The sequence below is a fragment of the Epinephelus lanceolatus genome, chromosome 22 (assembly GCF_041903045.1).
Source record: "Epinephelus lanceolatus isolate andai-2023 chromosome 22, ASM4190304v1, whole genome shotgun sequence".
Taxonomy (NCBI): domain Eukaryota; kingdom Metazoa; phylum Chordata; class Actinopteri; order Perciformes; family Serranidae; genus Epinephelus; species Epinephelus lanceolatus.
Genome location: NC_135755.1, coordinates 35933288 through 35959111, shown reverse-complemented (window position 1 = coordinate 35959111; position 25824 = coordinate 35933288). Strand labels below are relative to the sequence as shown.

Genomic DNA, 25824 nt, shown 5'->3' with positions numbered 1-25824 from the left:
GGCTTGAAGGTCCCAGTTGCTAAATGAATGTACATCCCCTGAAATGGCAGTGCTGTTGATGGTGTAGATGGCACTCCTCCATCTCCACAGCTGTTATGCAATAGGATCCAGCAGCCCACTTTGTGTAACGGTTTATACTGCACTGCTCTTTATAATCTTACTGTTTACATTGGTTATTGATGGTGGACGCACACTGGATACTGATATTTTTAAGCACAGGCCTTTGACTACTGTAGTGGTTATAGCATGGAATATGGATAAATGGATAATAAAAACATGCTGTATATTGACATAATATTGCCTTTTCATCTATTACATTTAAAAAACAGCTTCCATATGAGGCAGAAGCATCTTTGAATGCCATGTAAAGCATATGTGTTTGACAGCTGATGAGGTATTTCACAAGGCAGATCACTCATGTTGTCATTTGATACAAGGCATCTATCATGGGGGATGGATGTGTGGGTTGTGCAGTGCACAAGCAAACTGACAGCAACAACCAGGTCACTGCAACAGTGTCTGCAATCCTTATGCAATTTACCATCACCTGGTTTGTTGACACAATGCTTGAATAACAGTTGAGAAAATTCCCACCCTTATTTGCAACAATTTCAATCATTTCAGGTAATGTAAATAAATCTAAGTCTCTATGGATGATCAGTGGAATAGATGAGAAAGTAGTGTGTCAGCCTGTAGAGTAATTAGACAGCATTCTGGACCAAACGCGACAGGTCGTCAGTCCTAATCAGATTTTGCTGAGAGTGTAGACTGTAGGCTGTGGGTGTATGCATCCAAAAACAGAGCTGTATAGACCCAGTGAGTAAGCCGCCCTCTAGCTCATACAGAACATGTACTGTATTTAAGGCACTTGCTCTGTAGGCATTCATCACCCATTATTTAACCTAGTTGTTGTACATGACTGATGTCAGTTCATTGCATCAGACTGTAAATAGGTGTATATATGTTAAGGGTGGGAATCACCAGAGGACCCACGATACGATATTATAACAATACTTAGGTCATGATACGATATTATTGTGATATGCTGAGTATTGCGATAAAATACAGTACAGGCCAAAAGTTTGGACACACCTTCTCATTCAATGCGTTTTCTTTATTTTCATGACTGTTTACATTGTAGATTCTCACTGAAGGCATCAAAACTATGAATGAACACGTGGAGTTATGTACTTAACAAAAAAAGGTGAAATAACTGAAAACATGTTTTATATTCTAGTTTCTTCAAAATAGCCACCCTTTGCTCTGATTACTGCTTTGCACACTCTTGGCATTCTCTCCATGAGCTTCAAGAGGTAGTCACCTGAAATGGTTTTCCAACAGTCTTGAAGGAGTTCCCAGAGGTGTTTAGCACTTGTTGGCCCCTTTGCCTTCACTCTGCGGTCCAGCTCACCCCAAACCATCTCGATTGGGTTCAGGTCTGGTGACTGTGGAGGCCAGGTCATCTGCCGCAGCACTCCATCACTCTCCTTCTTGGTCAAATAGCCCTTACACAGCCTGGAGGTGTGTTTGGGGTCATTGTCCTGTTGAAAAATAAATGATCGTCCAACTAAACGCAAACCGGATGGGATGGCATGTCGCTGCAGGATGCTGTGGTAGCCATGCTGGTTCAGTGTGCCTTCAATTTTGAATAAATCCCCAACAGTGTCACCAGCAAAACACCCCCACACCATCACACCTCCTCCTCCATGCTTCACAGTGGGAACCAGGCATGTGGAATCCATCCGTTCACCTTTTCTGCGTCTCACAAAGACACGGCGGTTGGAACCAAAGATCTCAAATTTGGACTCATCAGACCAAAGCACAGATTTCCACTGGTCTAATGTCCATTCCTTGTGTTTCTTGGCCCAAACAAATCTCTTCTGCTTGTTGCCTCTCCTTAGCAGTGGTTTCCTAGCAGCTATTTGACCATGAAGGCCTGATTGGCGCAGTCTCCTCTTAACAGTTGTTCTAGAGATGGGTCTGCTGCTAGAACTCTGTGTGGCATTCATCTGGTCTCTGATCTGAGCTGCTGTTAACTTGCGATTTCTGAGGCTGGTGACTCGGATGAACTTATCCTCAGAAGCAGAGGTGACTCTTGGTCTTCCTTTCCTGGGTCGGTCCTCATGTGTGCCAGTTTGGTTGTAGCTCTTGATGGTTTTTGCGACTCCACTTGGGGACACATTTAAATTTTTTGCAATTTTCCGGACTGACTGACCTTCATTTCTTAAAGTAATGATGGCCACTCGTTTTTCTTTAGTTAGCTGATTGGTTCTTGCCATAATATGAATTTTAACAGTTGTCCAATAGGGCTGTCGGCTGTGTATTAACCTGACTTGTGCACAACACAACTGATGGTCCCAACCCCATTGATAAAGCAAGAAATTCCACTAATTAACCCCGATAAGGCACACCTGTGAAGTGGAAACCATTTCAGGTGACTACCTCTTGAAGCTCATGGAGAGAATGCCAAGAGTGTGCAAAGCAGTAATCAGAGCAAAGGGTGGCTATTTTGAAGAAACTAGAATATAAAACATGTTTTCAGTTATTTCACCTTTTTTTGTTAAGTACATAACTCCACATGTGTTCATTCATAGTTTTGATGCCTTCAGTGAGAATCTACAATGTAAATAGTCATGAAAATAAAGAAAACGCATTGAATGAGAAGGTGTGTCCAAACTTTTGGCCTGTACTGTATATTGCTATTCATTACCTTTTTTTTCCAACTGCAAATTATTTCCCCAAAGGAAAACTGTCAACATCAGTTTTACCTCATAAGAGAAAGTTTGTAGTCATCTGACTTATATCATTTTCATTACAGAAAAATGTGATGCAAAGCAGACAGACTTACCAACACAGTCATAAAACCTGTCAGAAATGCTGCATACATCTAACAAACTGAACTGTTGGGAGATTTAATGCCCTCTGCGAGGCCTCATTAGATGTGTGAGCAAAACACTTTACATGCAGGTATCCCACTAACTGAATGGCAACACCCCAATTAGAAGCATCGTCTGTTACACAACAAGGTTTTTGTCGGCAGTCCCCCATTCTCATGCTGCATTTTGCATGAAGTCTGCAATGTTTGCTGTGGTGTGACATTCGTGTACTGCACTAGTTTGGAGAACATGAGACAGCAGTCACCAGTCCTCTGTGAGATAATATGCCATTATATTAGGAGTGGTAGTGTAGTGATTAGAACTGTCGCCTCACAGTAAGAGGGTTCCTGGTTCAATCCCAGGAGGGAGCCCTTCTGTGTAATGTTTGCATGTCCCCCCATGTCAGCGTGGGTTTTCTCTGGGTACTCTGGCTTCTTTTCACAGTCCAAAGACATGCAGGTTGGGGAAAGGTTAATTGGTGACTCTAAATTGGCCGTAGGTGTGAATGTGAGTGTGAACAGTTGTCTGTCTCTATGTGTTAGCCCTGCAATAGTCTGGCAACCTGTCCAGGGTGTACCCTGCCTCTCGCCCAATGTCAGCTGGGATAGGCTCCAGCACTGCTGAAATATGACCGCCGCTTTTTTTCGTCTTAGCTCTTTAGAAACTACCGTTATATTGTTTTGCGCTACGGACGCTTCATATCCAGGCCAATTCACACACTTGTGAATAAAGCATATAAGAAGAGGAGAGGGCTCCGTCTTATCTCTTCATAAAGTAAAGTTATGTTTTAATATGAAGCGCCCATCACGCAAAATAATATAACAATCAATTATCGTGTTATGTCATTGTGTCAGTTCTGTCTCTACATTGTCACATGTTAACAATTCTCTTTGCAAGCGTACAAAAAAGTTTTGCACGTGTGAATTTTTTTTCCGTGCGCGTGCTTCACCTCCGCTGCTACAATTCCATCCTAGGGGAAACACTGTTGTCAGTTTTCAGTGTGTTCATCTCACTTCAGTCATTTTTTTGTAGTATGTAGTGGACTGAAAAAGCAACTGATTTCATTATTTTAGTAGGCTACCTAAAGTTTAATTTGTATTGGTAAATATAAATAATTTATATGATAAAAAAAATTGATACTTGGCACTGTATGACGATATGATGTTGCCACACAAAAATATTGCGATACTATGCTATATAATTTTTCCCCCCACCACTACATTATACTCACATATGAATCCACTGACCTTGAAGTCAAGTTAATGCCACCCTTCCTGCTGTACTCATAGATTCCTCAAGTTTATGCTTCACTTCTTTGTAGAGCTTTGGTATGACTGACAGTGAAAAAATGTCAGGACAGAGTCACATACCTGGGTTGCCGTGTTTTTAACAAAAGCCTTCGGTTTCACCAACGCTGTATGGACACAGATCTTTGCACATGAAGTAGGTGATGGACTGTGTTATTTTCTTAGCTCTCTCAGAGATAGATGGTAGTTTGGTCAAGCTAAGTGTGTTCAGTGTTGGTTGATTTTGCAGCAGAGCGGGTTTAGTGTTAGCTTGGCTGTCACCGGCTAACGCTTCTGGATGGTGGAGTGTGAGGTGAGCCCTCTTGTTTGTAGTATTCCCAGAGTATTTTATTCTCGTATGACACTGCTCGCAAATTGCATGTGTCATATCCAAATCCTCCTTTACTTCTGTGTTAAAAAATCCAAAATAAGTCCAAACGTTTGATTTAAACGGCGCATTTCTGATTTCTTTCTCTGGTGCCTCCATCCTTGTTTTGATGAACTTCCTGCCAAATGCTGCTGACAGATGATGCGTTTGGTTTGTACTCGAAGGTCGGAAGTTTAAACTCGAACGCACCCTGAGATCGGATTTCCAACTCGGAAACTAGGAGCAGATGGCTGCCGGTCACATACATAGTGAGCAAACACTCTGCTAAAGTACTGTTATAGCAATTTTATCTTATTTGTTTTACATTAGGTCAGCCTCATCTGCGGCTTTCATCAGTTGGAGTGCATGATAGATTTGAAGCTGTCTATACTCCGAAAGTGCAATGGCAACAAAGGCTTTCTTGCGGGCGTCCATGTTTTTTTCCAACTTGTCCAGCGTCGTCAATAGGGTTGGGTCGGTTCTCGGTAATACCAATTCGGTCCGGTACTCCGTCTTGGACTGTTTTTTTTTTTTTTTTTTTTTTTTAGACCGACCGGACCACATACTCGGGTGAAACGTACGTGGAGCGGACACCGCAGAGGTCCGCCCGGTAAAAGTGGACGTCCGCAAGCCCTGTGTGCGCAAAGCACGACTGCACGGACTCTGCTCCGCGCACCAGTGTCACACAAAAGACTGTTCGGCATGTATTTTTCACATCGCAGGGATTTTTCACGGACATTTTTACACGGAGTCTGCTCCCCTTATAGTACGCCCGAGTCTGTGAGCACCTGTGACTGCATCTTTGCTAAGCGCACAGCAAGCAGGAGAGAGAGGGGGTGGGGGTGGGGCGGAGACTGAGCTAGGGGGTGCGAGTGCGCCGAGGCCTCTACTATAGCCTGGAGTTTGTTTAATAGTGACAGGGAATCGATAATGGCGGACAATTTAGTCTCAAAGAAATCAAAGAATGCGCCACTATGGCAACACTTTGGCTTTGAGCCAGAAGAAAGAGGCAACCCTTGTTTGCACTGAATGAGTAAGCTGCAAAATTTATTTGTAAGGAATAAAAGAAACAACTTGTTACTGTCACTCTGTTGTCCTAAGGTCGTTTTTTATTTTATTTTAAATGAGTCAATTGCGCCCCCAAGTGGCGAAAATCTGGTATTACCGACTTGATGCGATTTTTTACAAAAACCGGACCGTTTTTTTTTTTCTCATACCGACCCAACCCTAGTCGTCAACTAGAATGCAAAAACTGTTGTCAACTCGGAGGTGACGCCATTCCCCCTTCTGATTTCCGACCTCCGAGTACAAAACGAACGCAGCATGAGACCTGTGTTGACCTCACCAGGGAAAAAGACATCAGCACCATCTAGTGGGCCCAAAAAGTGATGTTATTACTGTAGGACCAAAAGTTGTATTAAAATGTGTATTTGCAAAAGTACACATTGTCAATACTTTCCATCCCTGTATCAATACGATATCGCCACACAAAATATTGCGATACTATGCTGCATCGATTCCCCCCACCCCTAGATATAGATGAAGTAAAGTGGTATCACTCTCACAGATCTCAAATATCTCAGGGTGCAGCTCTGTTGAACATTCCTGAGAAAGAGCTCAGTCACTACCAAATGATGTTAGGAGGAAAAAGACAATCTGTAATTTGTTTATTTTACTGGTTAATAGAATAACAGGATGATGTAGTTTGTCATAGAATGTGATGGATGTGCAGCAGTTATAAATTATTGATTCTGTTTCTGTGGTTAATATGGCAGGCAGTGTAGCAGATTGATGACTTGTAGTTCTCATAATGGAGTAAAGAGAACAAGCTGAGGTGGAAACTTAGTGTATGGCTGCACCGTCTATGGTCAGTTTGTTCCCGAAGAAGTAACTGTGTACAGCGCATTCCTCTCTTTAAAAAAACTTTTTTTATGCTTGGTGCAGTGTGGCATCATTGCGCCTCTTTCGTCAAACAGTGGGCTTTTCATTTCAAGATGGAGGAGTTTTTTGGTCTGTTTTTTCGCATTTTATTAAATACAAATATTTGAACAGCCATCTGTAGAACCTGACATTTATCAATCCCTCTAGGATTTTGCAGGCGTTTTTGGAGGGATTGTTGCAGCCTAAAATGCCTGATTACAGGCAAGCTTTTCTAAAAACTTTGTAATGCAGTGTTGTTAGATTGTTTTTGTATAATGAAATTGAAGGAACAACTGAAAATTGCAAAAATGGTTACTATTTTTTGATAATTCATTAAAAATGAAGGCAGTTTCTTCTAGTGAGAATAAAACCACACTATGTACTAGGGCTGTCAACGAATATTCTAAATTCGAATTTAAATTCGAATTTGAAAAAAAATGGACCTTCAAATGTGAAAATTGATATTCGATTGTGGAGAAAAAAAAAACACCACCGCAGCTGTCCTCTTTGCGAGTGGGAGGTGGGAGCGGCCACGGAGCTGCACGGCGCGGTGCAGCCGGTGTGGATGACACAATCGGTTAACATGGGCGCCGAAAGGAAAGTGGCTTCGCTTCGAGGCTATTCGCAGCGCTTCCGCGGGCGGTGTGGCCTGACGGGTCAGAGAGGGGGGGCGAGCGAGAGGTCCGTGGTCGTTTATAACGTAATGTTATAGATAATTGTTTTATGTGTTTTAATGTGTAGTTATGTAAATGTTTTCAAAGACGTTTATGTTGAAATAAAGATACCTACAAGTAGTTATGTTTCCTTGTATTAATACATACAGAAGTATATTTCCTTGTCTTAGTTTGCTCTCTTGTGGACATAATGCGAAAAAAAAAAATTTGAATGGTTCGAACCTATGAGTTATTTTTAGAACGAATATTCAAACGTCATTTTTGAGCAATTTTGACAGCCCTACTATGTACATACGGAAGATTAAAAAGTAGTGTTTATTATTTGAAGCGGGTAGCATATCACTATCAATATCAGGGCAACTAAAGATCCTGGAATATTATTTTTTTTGACAGTATGACACAACTCTTTTCAAACCTGGAGAGGTTTATCCAAAGGAGTTTTTCCCACAAGTTGGTAGGGTTTGGAATTGCGGACCCATGATACGATATTACCACGATAATTAGGTCACAATGTGATATTACTGCAATATTGTGATATGCTGAGTATTGCAATAAAATATATCACAATATATTGCATTTTATTACCTTTTTTCCCAATTCCTTTTTTAACATCAGTTTTACCTCATGAAATAAAGTTTTTAGTCTGTTCATCTAACTTTAATCATTTTTATTGCAGCAAAACGCGATCAGTACTTGGCGTCTGTGTATCGATAAAATATTTCCATGGAGAATATTGCAATACTATGCTGTATCAAATTTTCCCGCCACTCCTACAAGATAGTATATTAGCTGAAGTTTGAAAACCTCTTTCACACTCAAGTGTGGTCTGGGGTAATTCGTTCTGTTTTCCAGCAAGCCCCACATTTCAGAAGGATTCTCATATGTGAAAACAAACATGCAATTGCAAAACCATTGAAGAATCTACCATGGATCCAAGGAGTAACATGACATGTTTAGCCTTGGACCGTGATGTTTTGCAGACTTAATACCCTTCCTGGCCTATGACTGAAATGCGCTAGATTTTTCATCACATCTTCTCTTCCTGTTTAATTTTCAGCTTGTCACTATCATCTGCCTACATGAATTTAACTTTTGTTCACTTACTGTTTCTTTTTTCAGACAACCTAAGTGAAGCCCTGGAGAAGCTGAAGCTAGCATCTACAGACAGCGCCACTGACAGTGTGGAGAGCTGTCTGGACTGCCTGCTGAAAGCACTTGCCAACAACAGTGAGTAGAGCCATATTTTGTCTGTTACCTCCTCTTCTAAGTTTCCAGTTAAAGTATCTATGACAGTCTTGACCTAGTTACATTTCTGTAATATTTTCTGTATGATTCAGATGAAAATGCACATAAAATCTGATTCAAACAGGGATGAAATTGTTACCTGTTTCACCTGTTCACTGCTTTCAAATTCTTTTATTACCTATTCAAGTTGTAATGAGCATTAAAACCACATTTGATTATTGGGCTTTGAAAAACTCATGCTAAATACTGTCCAGCATCAGCTAGAGTGAGCAACAGTCTCTCAGATGCAGGCGCTGCCTCAACATGCATTTGTTTTGCATTAATGAAAAATTGGCAGAAGGAAGTAACAGCGCTCTGGAGATTTTTCAGCTTCACTGTTTACAGAGTGGGCGTATAGCAGGCAAATGCAGTGATGCTACTGGTCCCTTGTCTTCATTTACAATGACACAGACACTTAGGCAAGCATTTCAAAAACAGGCTGCGTATGCACCAATCTAAAAGGACACTTGGTGAAATTGTTGCAAATCAGTACTGATACAAACTTCTAGACTACTTCTAGAGCCTGACTGTGGGGTGAACAGTTTCCATGGGAATGCAGCCAGTTTAATCTGAAGTAGGTTTGAAAAATAATGGACAACATTAAAATGAGAGCGCTGTATGAATTCATGAAGTTTTACTTTGACTGTGTCTGGTGTTCTGCTGCTCTGTCTGTGCCCAGAGTGTGGTGCTCTGAATAACTGAGTGTTATGTACATTTTTGCAACACTCCTAATAAATGGTTCAGCTTCAAGATTGGAAAATCAATATGTGGCAGCAAATGCTGATATCATGGCAGGCTGCCACACATAATTGAATGTGTGGGAAAACCTTGAAATGTATTCTTGAGGGCAGGCTTGTGTCACGCCAATGCCCTTTTAGGTAAATCATGTGCTGTAAAAGTGCTGTTGTGAATTTGGAAAAACTAGTGGCACACTCTACCCCATTTTTCACAGAGATGGTGCTATATGACCGCAACAGCAGCATCATGCTGCTTTGCGTGTGATTGTGTGTGATTTTAGACAGCATGCTGTCATCCGAGAAGCAACAGAGGTGTGACGGGTGTGACGTAACACAACAGTGTCAGTCTCTAGTGTGACATATAGCATATGTATTGTTTTTGTTTAGCCTTTGTTTTTAATGCTAAACATACAAATACATACATATATGTCAAAAGGTTTGTAAGTCCCGTGCACAGCAACTAAGTGCTTCTTTTAGGTGCCAGCTGGTGCAGGATAAATCACAGTCAAAAATTCAACCAGCGCACACTAGAGCATAGGATTGACAGAAGGTTTATTATCAAAAATTAAAAACAGAAGAGGCGAACAACGCGTTTCACATGTTGCTTCATCAAATTCGCTGTGTGTGTGATTTTAGACAGCATGCTGTCATCTGAGAAGCAACAGAGGTGTGACGGGTGTGACGTAACACAACAGTGTCAGTCTCTAGTGTGACATATAGCATATGTATTGTTTTTGTTTAGCTTTTGTTTTTAATGCTAAACATACAAATACATACATGTGTGTATGTATGTATGTATGTTAGGGATAGGCCTGTCGCGATATGCGATAAGTCAGCTAATTGCACGGTGAATTAAAAGGGAGACGGTAACTTTTCCGGCCGCGATTAATTGCCATATCACGCGTGTTTGTTTTCCCCGTCTCTCTCCACCAAAGAGACTGGACAACAAGAGCTGCCGTGCATCGTCTGGCAGCCAGGTGAGTTGGTTCATTAGCGTAATGAACGGAGGGAAAGCTCTTGTCATCGAGTGTCTTTGTCTCTGTGGGGGAGGCGGGGCTATGGAGAGTTGAGCATAAGAGAAAGACATGGAACTTGTTCCTAAACCAAATGCCACAGCCCCTGTGTGGGAGTGTTTTGGATTTAAACCAAATGACAGAGGGGAGCCCAGTAATTTGGACGAGCCGGTATGCCGGGTTTGTTCTAAAACCATCTCAACAAAAAGAGCGAATATGAACAACTTAACTGCACACCTGAGAGTGAGAGACTGAGAGTCTATTTTTTTGTATTTATTTATTTATTTTGATATTTTTATGTGTTATTTCGGATATTTAAATTGTCTTTTTTGCATTCGTAAATATTCTTGTTAAATAAATGTTTATTTCTCTTTAAAATAGTGTACTTGCATCAATATGCCTTTATTAATATTATATAAGTTTAAAAAATGGTCTAAAAACAGCAAAATTACAACAATAATAAAAATGGTCTTAAAAGTACAATATTACGCAATATTATCGCTTATTGCAATAATTTCTGATGCAATTAATCGCCCAGCAAAATTTGTTATTGTGACAGGCCTAGTTAGGCATGCAACGGTCCTTGGTAAAATGTGAATTGTTCGGTCTGCCCTGCACGGATCAATACGCCCTTATGGACCACAGGTTTTCGGTTTTGCACTTAAATTTGCATTGATGCTTTACAGACCACTGTGTGTGTGTGCCTGTCCACAGGCCGAGTCCATGGATGTATAAAGAGAACGGCTATAAAGAGTAACTGGCTCAGTTTAGACCCATAAAACCCCTTCAGCATTGTGGGCTATGTTATCACTGTTTAGCTTTCTTACCAACGTTAGCAGTTTCATCACCGCTGGTGGTGCCAACATGGTTAACAAAGCTAAAAGGGTTTTGCAGCTCGAAATGATGGGTGGATACAGTGTTTCCGCAGTGTACCGTTCTGCCACTGGAATGGCGATACCGGCTGTAATCGCAGAATGAGCAGAGCCTCTAGCTAGCTAACGTTAGCTTCCACCCTACCTGGGTGGTGCGAAGTGAAGAGTGGCCAAGGAACCTGTGGAGACCAGAGACTGAGCAGTGGGTATGTTTCTACATGTTAGTGCACCTGGTCAGCCGTCTGTCAGCAGGGCCAGCAGAAAATTAAATAAAAGGCAAGACAGTATATTTTTACTACCTCTAAATGGATAGCTCTTTGAACTGCAGTGCTGAAGCTCACTGAGTCAGTGGAGCAATGGACTAAAAGAAGAGGCCTCTTGTATTTCATGCCTTTTTTTTTTTTTATGTTTTTAAATTAAGCGGTTAGACTTTGGTTAATAGGTGCAGGTCTTTCAAAAGCAAAACTAACTGAAACTGACATCCCTAGTCTGAACCTCAGTGGTGGACTGACAGACAGCCCTAGGGCTCCCTAGAGCTAAGGTTCAAAGCAGTGATCGCCAACCATCACTAAAGCTTTTAGATATCCATAGCTGCTTCTATATACTTATCTAAATGGATTGCGACCAAAACACTTAGATCCATCCCGCACAGTGTTATGTGTGCGACCCACAGATGGGAGATTTCAAAAGCAGGTGCTAGCAGTTAGCAGCTAACTTAAAGAAAAAGAACAGTGGCTGAAAATATCCACAAATTTTGAAAAAATGAGGTCCAGGAGCACCTTACCCAGATCAGAGGACCAGATCAGCTGCCATATAAAAGACAGTAAATGATTGTTATTGACATGTTATGCCATTGTAATTATTTATTAAGTCCTGCTAATGCGAATGTTAAATGTCACACTAGAGGCCAACACTTGCTTCCACGATGTCGACATCCTGTCTAAAATTGCACACTGGAGCAGCATGATGCCGCCATGGTTTGGTTCTATGTAAAAATGCAAAGGCAGTGCAAAGAAGGGACTTTGCAGCGCCTCTATAGCACCATCTCTGTGTACAAAGGAATGCTGATATTTGTATCAGCAAAACTTTCATTAATTCATTCATTCATTCATTCATTCATTTTCTTTTTTTCCTTCTACAGACACTGAGGCCAGTGTGAAGATCCAGGAGATGGGCATTCTTCCCCTGCTCCCCACCCTGCTAAACCCTCAGTCCTCCTGCACCCCTAAAGTAGCCAACATCATAGCTGAGGTGGCCAAAAATGGTGAGGTTCGGTTTCCAAGCCCATCCATCCTGGAACACCCTGACTTTCTGTTCCTCCATTTGTCAGTATTCAATTTTTACACTCTCTCTAGCTCTCATCTTTTTTTGATTCTCTGTGTTTTTTTCATGAATACATAATGTCTTGAGACAGTGGAGCAAAAGTATTAGTCATGGATATTTTAGCGCTCCTCTATGGTTTAAAATACTTGAAGAACCAAACAGTAGCATGTTTGATTGACAGGTTGTTTCAGACGGGGCTAGTTTTAGCAGCCTTTCTTGGCATTTCAGAGTGAAGCTGTCACTGACTGTGAGGTTATTGTGTAAGGACTCAAACCTTGCATAACTGCAGTGTCAGAGTGCTTCAGTTTCCCATAATGCCGCTGTGTGAGCACAGGAGAAGCTTTTAAGGGAGAAAAAAGCGGACGTGAATAGAGCTTAGGGCAAGAAAAGGTTAGGATAATGAATGGGTTTTTAGCAGCTTGCAAGACGGCAGTTAATGATCACTCCCCAGCAGTTTGCCAGGCTTGGCAACAACCTGCTGGCATTTATCTGTCACTGCTTCCGGAAATGTCTGCAAGCAGCCAAGTGACTGCTGGGCTACAGACAACTCCCTCTATGTCTGACAGTTTGAACGGACACAATTGTTTAAAGCTGCACCAGGCAAGATTTAATGTAAAAACATATCTGACTAATTAGCACAGATCACCACCACAACAGAGAAGAGTGAGTCATCCATGCTATACCCAGAGGATCCAACATGGTTTCCCAAATGAAAATGTGATCACAGCCTAGTCACTGGTGAGAAGTCCTCGGAGCTTATGTGGGAATTGTAAACTGTCTCTTTGTCAGTGAATCATGTGAGTTATCACCTCATTCTTTGTCTCTTTCATTTCTTTCATTACTGTTGTTCTTAAGCATCACACATTAGCTGGGTGGGTAAGTATAAGGATTCTATGGTTAGGTGATGAGGCAGAGCAATTCTGTTGGTCTCTTTAGCCCTGTTTCCACCAAACATTTTTGGTACTGTACCTTTGGAACTGAAAGTACCCTTCAGACATGGTACCTAGACCCTAGCATTTCCACTGCAACAGGCTGCAGTGAGAGTCTCTCTCAATGGGATAATTAAAAATGGTAGCTTTGTGCATTTAGTCCTTCTCAGGCAAGCTCGGGGGTTTAGTGTCGCATTGGCCCGATGCTACGTGACCCTTTTCTTTTCTCCGAGTGAGGATTGGAATATATGCAGTTCACATAACCCGGCCGAAGTCAGCATAGTGAATCTTCTGCTTCTTTTTGGCTCACAGTGAATGAAGTTATTTTTTCTCTGACTCCGGCTGCTGCAAGAGGCAGCACAACATCCTTTCATTACATATTTACAGTTCTACAGTACAGTACAGTACAGTACTAATTAAACTCTCCACAGTATGAACAGTGGCTTCTGCCTCAAAACCAGCCCCAGCTCAGCCCTGAGCAGAGTGACTGTCCGCTACTGACCAATCAATGGACTGCAGTGTTTACAGCTCCACCTTTTAGTACCAGATCTGTGTGCTAGGTACCCCAACAGAAGGGATACCAAAAATGGTAATGGTTAGGAACGGTTCCATCGGTACTATCCACAACTTTTCGCGGTGGAAACGGAAAAAGAGTGTACCGAACTGAACTGTACCGTACTGTACTGCTCAGTGGAAATGGGGCTTTTCACCCCATTATCCAGTGGTATGTGAATGTGGGTGAGTTGAGACTTAACCCACATATTGCTGTTTTTTTTTAGCATTGTATTGATCAAGATACTTAATAACAAGAAAGGTACTTATTTTGGCAATTTAAACTGAGTGCTTGGCCACTGGACTTTTGTAGCCAGTCTATCACAGAAAACCAGTATCAGAGCTGTGGACTCAAGCCATGTGACTTGAACTCAGGTCAGACTTGAGTAAAAAATCCAGTAACTTTATTTTTCACGAAATCCAAAAAAATAACAACAAAAAATTGCCTCACCAATGACTCCTAACTTCGCTTTGGCATGAAATGACTGCATATCTCAAAGCTCAAATATTAAACTGTTTGCTATATTAGTAACCGAGCCTGACCCAAATTTGACATGCATTCTGTTTTTTTTTAAATAACCAAACCCAACCCGAGCCTGAGAGAGTAGTAACAAAATCTAAAGCGACCCAATACATATTCAATTCAATTCAATTCAATTTTATTTATAAAGCCCAATATCACAAATCACAATTTGCCTCACAGGGCTTTACAGCATACGACATCCCTCTGTCCTTAAGACCCTCACAGCGGATAAGGAAAAACTCCCCAAAAAAAACCCCTTTAACGGGGAAAAAAAAAACGGTAGAAACCTCAAAAAACGGTAGAAACCTATATTCAATTTTTAACGTCTGAAACACCGTAGCTGGATAGAGAAGTAAATGAGCCTGACCCCAACCCGACACGCATTCTGCTTTTTTTATGTCCAAAGCCATTCAGAGCTCAAAAGAGTAGTAACCAAACCCAAATTCATCCAATTCGCACTGTTTTTTAATGTCCAAAACACCCATGCCGGATAGAGTACTAATCAAGCCTGACCCGAACCTGACATGCATTTTGTTTTCGTGTCCTAACCTGACTTGAGCCTGGAAAAGTAGTAACTGAGACCTACCCGATCCTGACACACATTCTGTTTTTGTTTTGCTCTCACTTTATCGTGAGCTAGTTAATTTTATATCACATGAATATTTACCTCCTGAAAAAGCCTATGTGTTGTTTTGAGGTATTGTCATGTAAATAGCAAACCCTGGCATTGAACAAGAAGTAGCCCAACTTAAACAGTAGGTCCATGATTTTTAGGTGGAATCCGAACCCAAACTTTATTTGTAAATATTTGTCTCAACCTGGTCTGACCAGTGTGGTCCCGTTGGATCCTGTCGGCCTTGCGTCAGGTGTTTACACTCTGCAGCTACTAATGAACACAACCAGAACCCAGACCTTACTTGTAAATATTCTTTGGAATCAGGTCACACTCCACACTCTACACTACTTAACTGGACCCCAACCCAAAAATTATTTGTAAATATTTGTTTGAACCAGGCCGTACTCCACACTTTACACTCCACACTCTACACTCCATACTCCACACTTTACTGAACCCAACCCGAACACAAACACTATTTGTAAATATTAGTCCATACCAGGCCACACTCTACATTCTTGGTTTCTACCGTTTTTTACCCCTGTTAAAGGGTTTTTTTGGGGGAGTTTTTCCTTATCCGCTGTGAGGGATGTCGTATGCTGTAAAGCCCTGTGAGGCAAACTGTGATTTGTGATATTGGGCTTTATAAATAAAATTGATTGATTGATTGATTGATTGATTGATCTACACTCTACTGAACCTGGCCCAAACCTGAACATTATTTGCAAATATTTGTCTGAACCAGGCTACATCCACACTTGGCACTCTACACTCTAATAAACCCAACCCCAACCCGAACATTATTTGTAAATATTTGTCTGAAACTAGGCACAATCTGTCGTGTCCCATCGAGCACGGGTCGAGTATCTACGCTCTAAAGTGAATAGACAACAGAAGATAATTCAGATTATTACATTGCATGTAAACTCAACAACAAACAACAACAACAACAATGAAAAGACATGGAAAACATTCACTTTAGAAAATTCTAATGATTGTAGCCTTTAGGACTCTTTATTGTGTGCATTTGCTTTGTGCAGCTTTAACATGAAATGGATGGTTATGGGTTTAACAGGTCACAGCAATGTCAAATTATCTCTGTATAAATTTTCATTGTTTTGCGTTTCCCATTTTGAATAAGCTGATGTGAAGTTAAGTGACCACACATCTTTAAGGATGAACAAAATGGTTAATTACTTTGAATTTGTGCTTTGACTGGGACTTCTTGAGATCATAGAGTAGATTTTACACACCAGTATCTAAATATTTCTGCAGAGCTTAGAATAAGGATGATCAGGAACAGTGTACTAATAGATAATATTAGTTTTGGGTCAATGTCAGATTTTCATGACATTTGACCTTTCTTTATTTGTTAAAGGTACTTCATAACTTGATCATGTGATTAGTACATGTGCTACAGATACCGTCTATAAAGTTGTAGGAAATGTGAATTTATGTAGCAGTTTGATGCTCGTAACTTCCTTGAGTAAGTTTAACTTCACAGACAGTTTTATATTGACCTGTAACCCAACACCTCTCCCTCTTTCAGAGTTCATGCGGAGTCCCTGTGTCGAAGCCGGCCTCATCCCTCCTCTAATTCAGCTGTTAAACTCCACCGACCAGGAGGTTTTACTGCAGACCGGCCGAGCTCTTGGCAACATCTGTTATGACAGCCGTAAGTAGGAGTCTGCTTTGCTTAGGGAACACTGAATCCCTCATGAGCCTCGTCATCACCATCACACAGCTAATAGAAAAGAAGTCATAAGAATGATGCTGCTTTTGGGCGACAGTAGAAACACACACTGTTTAACCATGTGTTTCAGCTACACCAACCTTTAACTGGGTTATAGTGGTGAATGCAGGGCAGTTTCAATGAGCTTTAATTAGTGCATTGGGATAGAGGGCTCCGTGTTAGGTGTGAACACTTGAGTTGAATTTAGTCTGACAACCAGGCAATTCCTTTATTTAAAGTCCCATTTTCTCAATAACATATATTTACAGTAACAATACAACATGTAATAGATAAACTCATACATACATGGACTCAACAAAGTAGAGTGACATGATATTCATATACTATACATACAATATAATAGGGATGTCCATTTCAAGTTTTTTTTTTGCCCCTGATCTGAGCGATTTAATGTTGAATATCTGCTGATACAGTATTTCTATTTTTCTTGATAATACAGCTGTAAAGTGCACACTTCAAGTACTTTAAAGTTACTGAAGTCAATCCAATGTATATGCATGCCAAATGAATACCTCTGCAGTGCTTTAAGAAAAAAATCCTGCATCCTGCTGTCCATTGCTGTTTTTGGATAAAAAAACAAAGTGTAATAAAAAACACTCTCTTCAATATTTTTGGCCTTGTTGCTGTCTAGAGGGCATTTCTCTATCCCTTCAAGAGAGTAGACCTACTCTCCAGCATTTGTTGCTTCAGTGCAGCAATTTTTACTTGAATAACTTTATACATTGTTTACATTATAGACATTTTTTATGCAGATTACTCTGTAAACCCCAATCCATCCACAACACAAAATTTTAATGCAAAGTCTACACAAATGCCCTGGATTGTCACAATAACATAAAAACTTCATGTTACTTGACACAAAACTCATTGACATTTTGCACCATGAGTTAAGTTAGTGACTACCCGCCTGTGTGGATATTAGAATGTCGAACAGAATGTTGTGCTGAGGTGAAATAAAGAGCACTTCTATGGTGCTACATTTGTTTCTTTATTATTCAATCAAACAGAGTAGGTTTTGCAATCAAAAAAAAGATTTGAGAGCAAAAGTATCAATATTGCAATCAAAAAATGTTTTATTACTTTTACTATTATTTCAGTGACTGTGTCTGTTAACGTGCCAGCCAAAATGTTTTTGTAGTCACCTAAAAAGCGCCAGCAGATGGCAGGAGCTACATTTAAAGCACCGTACGCAAACATACAAGTCACCGAATCCTCCACAACAAGTTCCTGCAAATGTTTCACAATAAAGGCCTATTTAGAAAATGGAGGAATTCTCTCAGCTGAGGTTATATGGGGCTTTTAATTTGAAAAAGATACAGGAAGTGTTGAGTTTGAAATTATGGTATGATGCATTAACTTTATCAAGGCAACGGGAGCAGATAAAAAGTAAAAGTATAAAAACACAGAGGAATTAATAAATAACGGTCCTTTTATAATGTAGTCTGTTTCAAATGAAGCTGGTAGCTTCTGCAGTTGTGGTGAGTAAAAGCCCCGCCACTATTTTTTAATTTTCTTACTTTATGTCTGTCTACATTATGAATAAATAATATTGTTTGTTAGCTTGATGCTAATGGCAGTACTCACCAGGTTGACAAAGTGCCTTTGCTGTTTCACACCATCATTTTCCCCTTTTACTCTGTGTGGTAACATCCCTAGAGGAAATATTAAAAAGACTGGGGTGTTGTTGCCCTACAGTTGTCTATGGCAGCAGCTAACTCTTTGTTTCTATTGGTCAAAGTGACGGCTGTGATGGGAGTAATCGTGAACGACAAAAAGAAAATCAAACATGATAGACTTTCTGTTAGACAGAAAGTCTATTGTGCTCTTTATTTTATTTGTTTTTCCAAAAGAAAACTTGGTTAAATGATTTCAGCGTGCGTATAAGTACTTTTTGAACATTTTGAGCACAAATACCGCAATAATAATGATAACCGTGATAATTTTGGTCACAATACACGGCTTGAAATTAACTTTTTTACATGGTAGCACTGGTGCTCCTAACTTCAAAAAGTTAGGAGCACCAACAAAATTTTGGAAGCACCCACCGTAATGTAAGAAGCACCAACAGTGTAATCGATTTTTTTTTTTTATTGCAACAAAAAGTCGACATTATACTGTATACATTACATTGTATGTGTATAGTACACTTATCATTAAAAACTTTTTTAGTTAAGACATTTTTAGAAAAAAACACCACTGAACCACTGAACACCACTGTGAATGAAAGAGTAACCTTAGATGATGATAATACTGATGATGATCATTATCTAAGGTTTCTTTTTCATTCACAGTGGTGTTCAGTGGTAGCCTGGCGTTGCCAGACTGTCTGGACACGGAGTGTACATTTCCTCTATTCCAGAGGGGCGGTATCAATGGCTGTCACTCAAAGTGCCCCTTCACGCAATTGGAAAGACGGAAAACCAATCAGAGTAAACAAAACGTGTGAAGTAGGCTAGCACAACGCCACTGTAAACAGACCAGCAAGCAAGTGCAGCATGCAGCGTGTGATTCGCAACCAGGGTGGTGTGCAGTACAGTAAACTGAAAAGTAGCAAAATTATCCTATAGATGGACATGTGTAACCGGTCAAAAATATTTTCAGCGCCTTACTGATTAATGGATAATCGTAGTTCTTACCATTATTATACAGTCCTGACAGAAAAAGTTTGATAAGATTCGGTTTAACAGATTCACTTCATATGCGGAACAACTTCCCTCTGCAAAAGAAGATCTCAGAGTGATCTCTTCTTGACCAAAAGTTGAAATGTGACTCATCTTTAGGTTCCAGGCACTTCGCACAGCAGCAAGACTGTGGCATTTCAGTGTCTTTACTTTGCTCTTATACTGAAACTTCTTAAATTTCTGGTTACTACTAATAGACAGGTGCATTGCACAGCAATCATTTCTTATGATGATTTCTCACATTCTAAACTTTAAAGTACATGCTCATTTGCAACTAAAAGGCTTCAAATAGTATATATGAATGAGGTAATTATTGTGTTTGAGGTTGTAAAAAAGGAAGTGTCTATGGAAAATGTTGTCTTCATTTTCAGAACTACATGGGGAAAAAAACTGTGAAACATTACCCCATTTTTTGTGATATGCAAAGAATAAACAAAGGCATTAAAGTTTATCTGACAGTTATATGATTGTGTTTGAAATTGCTACATGTGGCACATTTGAGATATCTGCTCTATTAGTAAATGTACCAGTAGAGTATTTGAGTACTGACCTAAGGGAAGAGCAGCAGAGTTTAGTCTGATCTTACAGGCAGCTTAAGAGGCTGTAATCGCAGCTGTCAGTTCTGGTGCATAGTTTCTCCTCTTGTTAAAAAGCTATGTGGAATCTGGTGGGATGTGACATTTGTGTGAGTAAAGGGGGGTCTCAGTAAGCTGGCATGGTTTTATGATAGACTCACTGGGAGAGTGTGGAGAAGCAGCTGCTTGCTACCTTAAATAAACACACATAATACGGGAGACGATGCCGCAGTGAAATAGATAAAACAGGATCTTCTGAAATCACAGCATGAAATGGGATTCCTTTGTACTGCTGCTGTCTTTGAAGTATACAGAACACTTAGTGAGTAGACAAGACATGACACCCGATCACTACAAAGTAGACAGAGTTGTAACACGTGATATTTTAAACATTGTGTGTACTCACTAAGGCCTTACAGAACATTATTTTTATTTATTCATATTGCCTTATATTAAAAACATTTTTTTATGTTTGATAACACTTAGGGTTGCCGTTTCAAGGTATACAGTGATATAAAAGCTGATGGTTATCATAAAGTGTAAATTTGCTTATCTACGGTATTGGCAAAAAAAATGTACCTGGATGTTGAATGTCCCCTTTTTTAGTTATTTTCAAAGGGGAGACTTTTTACACATACTTCTATTAACAAAATGGTTTCAGGTTTCAGTTATAGTAATAAAATGTTTGTTCAACCAAAAATAACCCTTCCATTTTCATTCCTTTAAGGGTCATTCTGACTGATAGTAATATGATTTCTGTAATTACGTGATACTTTGAAACTGCAATATTTTCTGGTTATTGACGGTTATTTCATACTGTTGCAACCCTAATAACATGAAAACATATCAAAACAAAAAATAAAGGTAATTTTGTTCCGGTTCAGCCCACTTGACATGCTGCTGTGTTGTGCTATGACCTATTCAAGTGCTGGAATTTGTTATTTATAAAATTTGTTATCGTGACAGGCCTAAATGCAACACAGGCTCCGCTCCATTGAGTGTGTGTAGCGGCGTGTTTGACTGTGCGTAACAGCAGCCTTTTGATGGTCATTTACACACTGTCCATAACAATAACTATGTCAGATAACAAACTGCGTCGGGCTTGGGTCAGGTTAGTTAACTAGGACTGGGGCGATGTGTCGACGTCGTTTAAACAAAAAAATGGTGGCGTGCAGCAGCAGTGCTGTGCTATTGTGCTATGGCCTATTCAAGTGCTGGAATTTGTTATTTATGTGACAACGCCTGAATGCAATACAGGCTCAGCTCCACTGACCGTGTGCACAGTGGCGTGCTGCGGGTTCGGGCCGGCCTCGGTTATAATTGTCTCACTTGGGTTGGCTTCGATCAGGAAAAGTGTGCTCACCTCTGTGTGTGTGTGTGTGTGTGTGTGTGCGCACGCACGTGTTTTTGTGTGTTTGTGCGTGCATCGGGGCCGAACTCCACCATGCGCTTTACAGAGAGCAGAGGAGAATTGTAAACGTGCGACCTTATAGAGACAGAAATGACAATGGATAAATACGTAATATAAAGCTATTTAGTTTGTTTGATAAAAGGACAAGCTATAAACCTGTTCTATAGGAAAGGTAACCTTAAAGGACTTCTGTTGTCATCTGGTGCTGTATAGAAAATAAAATTAAATAAAATTAACTTGACCTTCAAGGGGGGGGGGGGGGGGGGGGGGGGGGGGGGGGGGGGGGGATGCTGTTGGAGAGGCGGGCCGCCCCCCTGATATAATGGTAGGGGAAACACTGTCACTGGTCCGACAACCGTTGGTGTGTGGACCGTGTTTCCACCAAAGCATTTGTAGATGTACACTGTGACAGTTAGTTGGAATGGCAAGATGGCTAATGTTAGTTTCTGGGCTACAAATGTATGTGTCTGCATGTCCCTTCAGATGGTGAAAGCCTGATTCAGTGTTGGAGAATCCTGCAGAGAAAGTTGCTATTCCAGCATTGGCAACGACTGCCTACACAGCAAAGCAACCCAATAAAGGAAGGCAATAACTGAAAATAAAACATGTCAATATTGGCGATACGTTGGAAAGAGAGAAAACGTTGCTAATAGTTTAGTTTTCAGCTAGCGGTAGCCAAAGGTTTAAATTTATAAAGCTAATGTTGGCTAAAGCCTCAAATCACAGTGTGTTCCCCAGCCACTACAGACCACCTCTGTAGGAGTAGAGCAGGCAGTAGCTCAGGAAACAGACACCCAGAAAACCCTGACTCCCCGACAGATCAGCAAACTTTCTGTTGCTGCCGTTTCCAGGTTAGACCTGGTGCTGCTGCTGACTGAATTCAAGCCGCTACAGCCCTCTCTGGAGCTGCTTTCTGCTCTCCTCCGGGGAAAACAGTCCTCAGTGGCGGGGAGCGAGGCAGAGGGACCATGGGATACTAACTAGTTATTCCTTTGTCATTTGTGGTCTGATAAACACAGAGAGTGGGATGAGGAGAGGCAGAGTGAATGTGCGACATGTAGCTCTACAATGAAATAAGATGAAATAAATCAATGTATGTGAAACACTGGGTTACTTTATGAAGCATGTGCATATGCTCGTGGCCGTCTGGTAGAAGGGGCTTAGGAATGAGAGGGGAGAGCTGCCCCTTTTTTTTTTTTTTCCTTTCCCAGATTTCTGCCTTCCACAACTTTAATACAACTTAACATCTTTTTAGGCAGCTGTCACCTAGGTTAAAGCCTTTGTGATAGCCATAGCTAAATTTTAACCCTTGAAAGCTAGCACATCCTAGCACCAGGTAGCCTGAGTGTCAGACTGAAGCTCCCAGAACCTTCAGTCTGACATGGCTTCCATTGAAGGCGATTTACAAGGGGGAGGGAATTAGATTTTTTCCCTAACCAATCAGTAGAGATCAACGACTCACCCAGAATCTGACGTCATTAGTATCCATGCCTCGGGGGTGCCGAAAACAAGCGAGCATTTCCCGTTAAAAATGTCTCCGTCGTCTTGCACGCCCAGCTGCATCGCCGTTAAATCCAGTTTAGCAGCTTCCTTAATTTGGTCCTCCATTAACACGAGTAGTGGCGAAATACCTCAATAGCATCGTTAATGTGGTCTATAGGATCTGTAGCGGTCCCCAATCGTTGCTATCCTCACCAGTTACCCACCGGCGTACAGCTTGACATCAGTGTGACGCTGATTGGCTAATCGCTAGACCCCCGGCGTTCATTGGTCCGTCCAGCGTTTGGACGAGATAAATCGCAAATTCATTGAAGTATGCCAGACTAGAGATGCAAGCCTACTCAGTTGAGTGGGCGGGGTCTATGGTCTGGAACCAGGCTAAGCACCAGGCTCTCAAATACCCTTTTTCCACTAAAACTAGTGATAGGGCTAAAAAGACAAAGAGGCTAAAATTTGCGCGTCCATCCGGGTGTCATATTTCCATCACTGCTGACCAAAGCAGATCTGTGCCTGAGCCAGTAAATACTCGTGACCACTGCAGTCATTTGACCTTTGAGTGAATGAGTATCTGTATATTAATATTTCACAATGAAGTCCTACCGTTGTCTTAACATTCAAATACATTTCTGAGTCAGCATCAAAAGCAGTTTGATGTGTACAGAACAGAAACAGGAAATACAATGCACTATGCAATATTGTTGTGGTACTTAGAGCTTATGCAGCCACAGGTTAATGAAAGAAGCTGCACTGATACTGAGAAGGCTGATTTGTGTTATGCTTCCTTTGGCAGCTATTCTACCAGGCAAAGCCTTCCCAGAGAGATAATTATCACTAATGTGTATTTTCTGTTTCTCTGAAGAAACAAAGAAATGAAAGAACACCACCAATAAAATCATTCGTAATGGATATCTGAGGGAAAGTGTATTGACCCTCAAAGGAGTATAACCTGGAAATGGACACAGCGCACAAAGGCTTCATAATGCCAAACATATCCCTGTCAATAGAGTCTTTTCTTTTAAGATTGCAGTTTTTTGATTTTGCATTTGTGGATTGTGTTAGTTTGCAGTTCTTTTACAAATTCTTCTGTAACAAAATATTAAGTAAACTGTGAAGGGAGAACTTTATTCTGTTGCCACACATTGAGAAATTACATAAGACACGGGAGGAACTATGGTCACTCATTTCAATTGCAAATTCAACCCAAGGTTCTTATTTGGAATTTAATTGATCAGATGAGCCTCATGTGAAACCCAGATTTGGATTTACCCAATGTCATATAGTTGTGGTCCTAATTCTTTCCTTTACAATTGTTTTATTCAGCATTTTGACTGTTTACTAGCCTTAGTTTGCATTGATTTGTATGTTTTGTACTGCTTACCTGACACTGCTTTCATATGTATTTTTCAGGTTGTGGTTATTTTTCTTTTTTCTTTTTTTACTTTTTTTCCCTTTCCTTTGTGGTTGATTTGTGTCCTGGCCTCTTTGTTTTGCAGATGAGGGCAGGAGTGCAGTTGACCTGGCAGGAGGGGCTCAGATAGTAGCTGAACACATAAAATCCCTCTCCCAAAATACTGAGCCGGAAAATGAGAAGCTCTTGACTGTCTTTTGTGGCATGCTGATGAACTATAGCAATGATAATGGTAATGACCATCTTTCCCCAAGAACAACTGTTAACTAATCTCAACTAATCAGCGGATGTTCTCTTTCTTATACGCAGATGATGTCACATCTTTTTTTTGGGTGGGTCATAAGACAGTAGGGTTGAACTGAACCAGAACATTTTATACTTTTCTATTTTGGACTGACCTTTCTCCTGATCTTTCTATCATGCTTTCTGTCACTTTTCAAACTTCCACCACAACGACACCTCTGAGGTAATCTACAGTTATTAATGTTTGCTAAGAATCAGCTTTCATAGCAGCAGTACCCTGTTTCCCCTTCCCTTGCTCCTGTAAGATTTTATTGTTATAGACTTAGGTGGTAGAACATATTCTTTGGTCCTCTCCCTGCTTTTTAGCCAGGCTAGCAGCTTGGCTCTAGTGATGGCAACTTCAGTCTGTTGGTCCACCACTTGGTTCAGACTAAAATATCTTTACAACTACTGGATGGCTTGCTTTCAAATTTTGTACACATATTCATGGTCCCCAGAGGATGAATTTTAATGAATTTGGTGAGCCCCTGTCTTTTCCATTTATGGTACAGACTGAAATATCTCAAACACCATAGGGGGGGATTGCCATGAAATGTTGTAAAGTCATTCATTGGCCCAGGAGGATGAATTATAAGGACTTTGGTGATCCCCTGACTTTTCTTCTAGCACCAGGGAGTTGATAGTTGTGGTACAGACTGAAATATCTCAACAACCATACAAGGGGTTGCCTTGAAACGTTACAGAGACATTCATGGTACCCCCCCTCAAGGCACCCAGACTTTTCTTCTAGCTCCACTGGCAGGTCAAAGTTGTCACTTATCCAGTAAGATATTGCAAAATCTACCAGATGGTTGGAACATTTTTTAAGAGATATGCATGGTTCCCATATCATGGATCCTAGTATTTTGCCCTATAGCCACACCATGAGGTTGACATTTAGGGCTTTCTATCTAGCGCCATCAGGTCGGAACTTCAGTTTGTGCCAGGACTTTGTTTTTTGAGCAATACCTGCAAAACTAATGACATCAGTGGCAGCTGTGCTTTGTGTTAGGGCTGGAGGATATGGAGAACATCAAATATCACGGTATTTGTAATCAAATACCTCAATATTGATATTGCAACAATGTTGTATTTACACAATGAGTTTTTTTGATAATAATCAGTAATGTGGATATAATGACTAAGTGGGTAAAGGCTAATTATAGAGCAGCCACAACATTCTGGTAAGTTTAGACAATTACATCACTTTACTGTAATGCAGCCTCTAAATTCAGAAGACAA

The 25824-nt window shown here is 40.7% G+C and overlaps 1 protein-coding gene across 2 annotated transcripts in view; it reads left to right on the top strand.

Annotated features, from left to right (window-relative positions):
* The window catches only part of rap1gds1 (RAP1, GTP-GDP dissociation stimulator 1), a 64065-nt gene that overhangs the window by 836 nt on the left and 37405 nt on the right, over positions 1-25824 (top strand). The window contains exons 2-5 of one of the 2 annotated variants that reach the window (XM_033609694.2): positions 8243-8350; positions 12171-12293; positions 16522-16647; positions 24386-24532. In XM_033609694.2, coding sequence (XP_033465585.1) covers positions 8243-8350; positions 12171-12293; positions 16522-16647; positions 24386-24532 — 504 coding nt within the window. The remainder of the gene's footprint in view (positions 1-8242; positions 8351-12170; positions 12294-16521; positions 16648-24385; positions 24533-25824) is intronic. The other variant, XM_033609695.2, reaches the window with a different exon arrangement.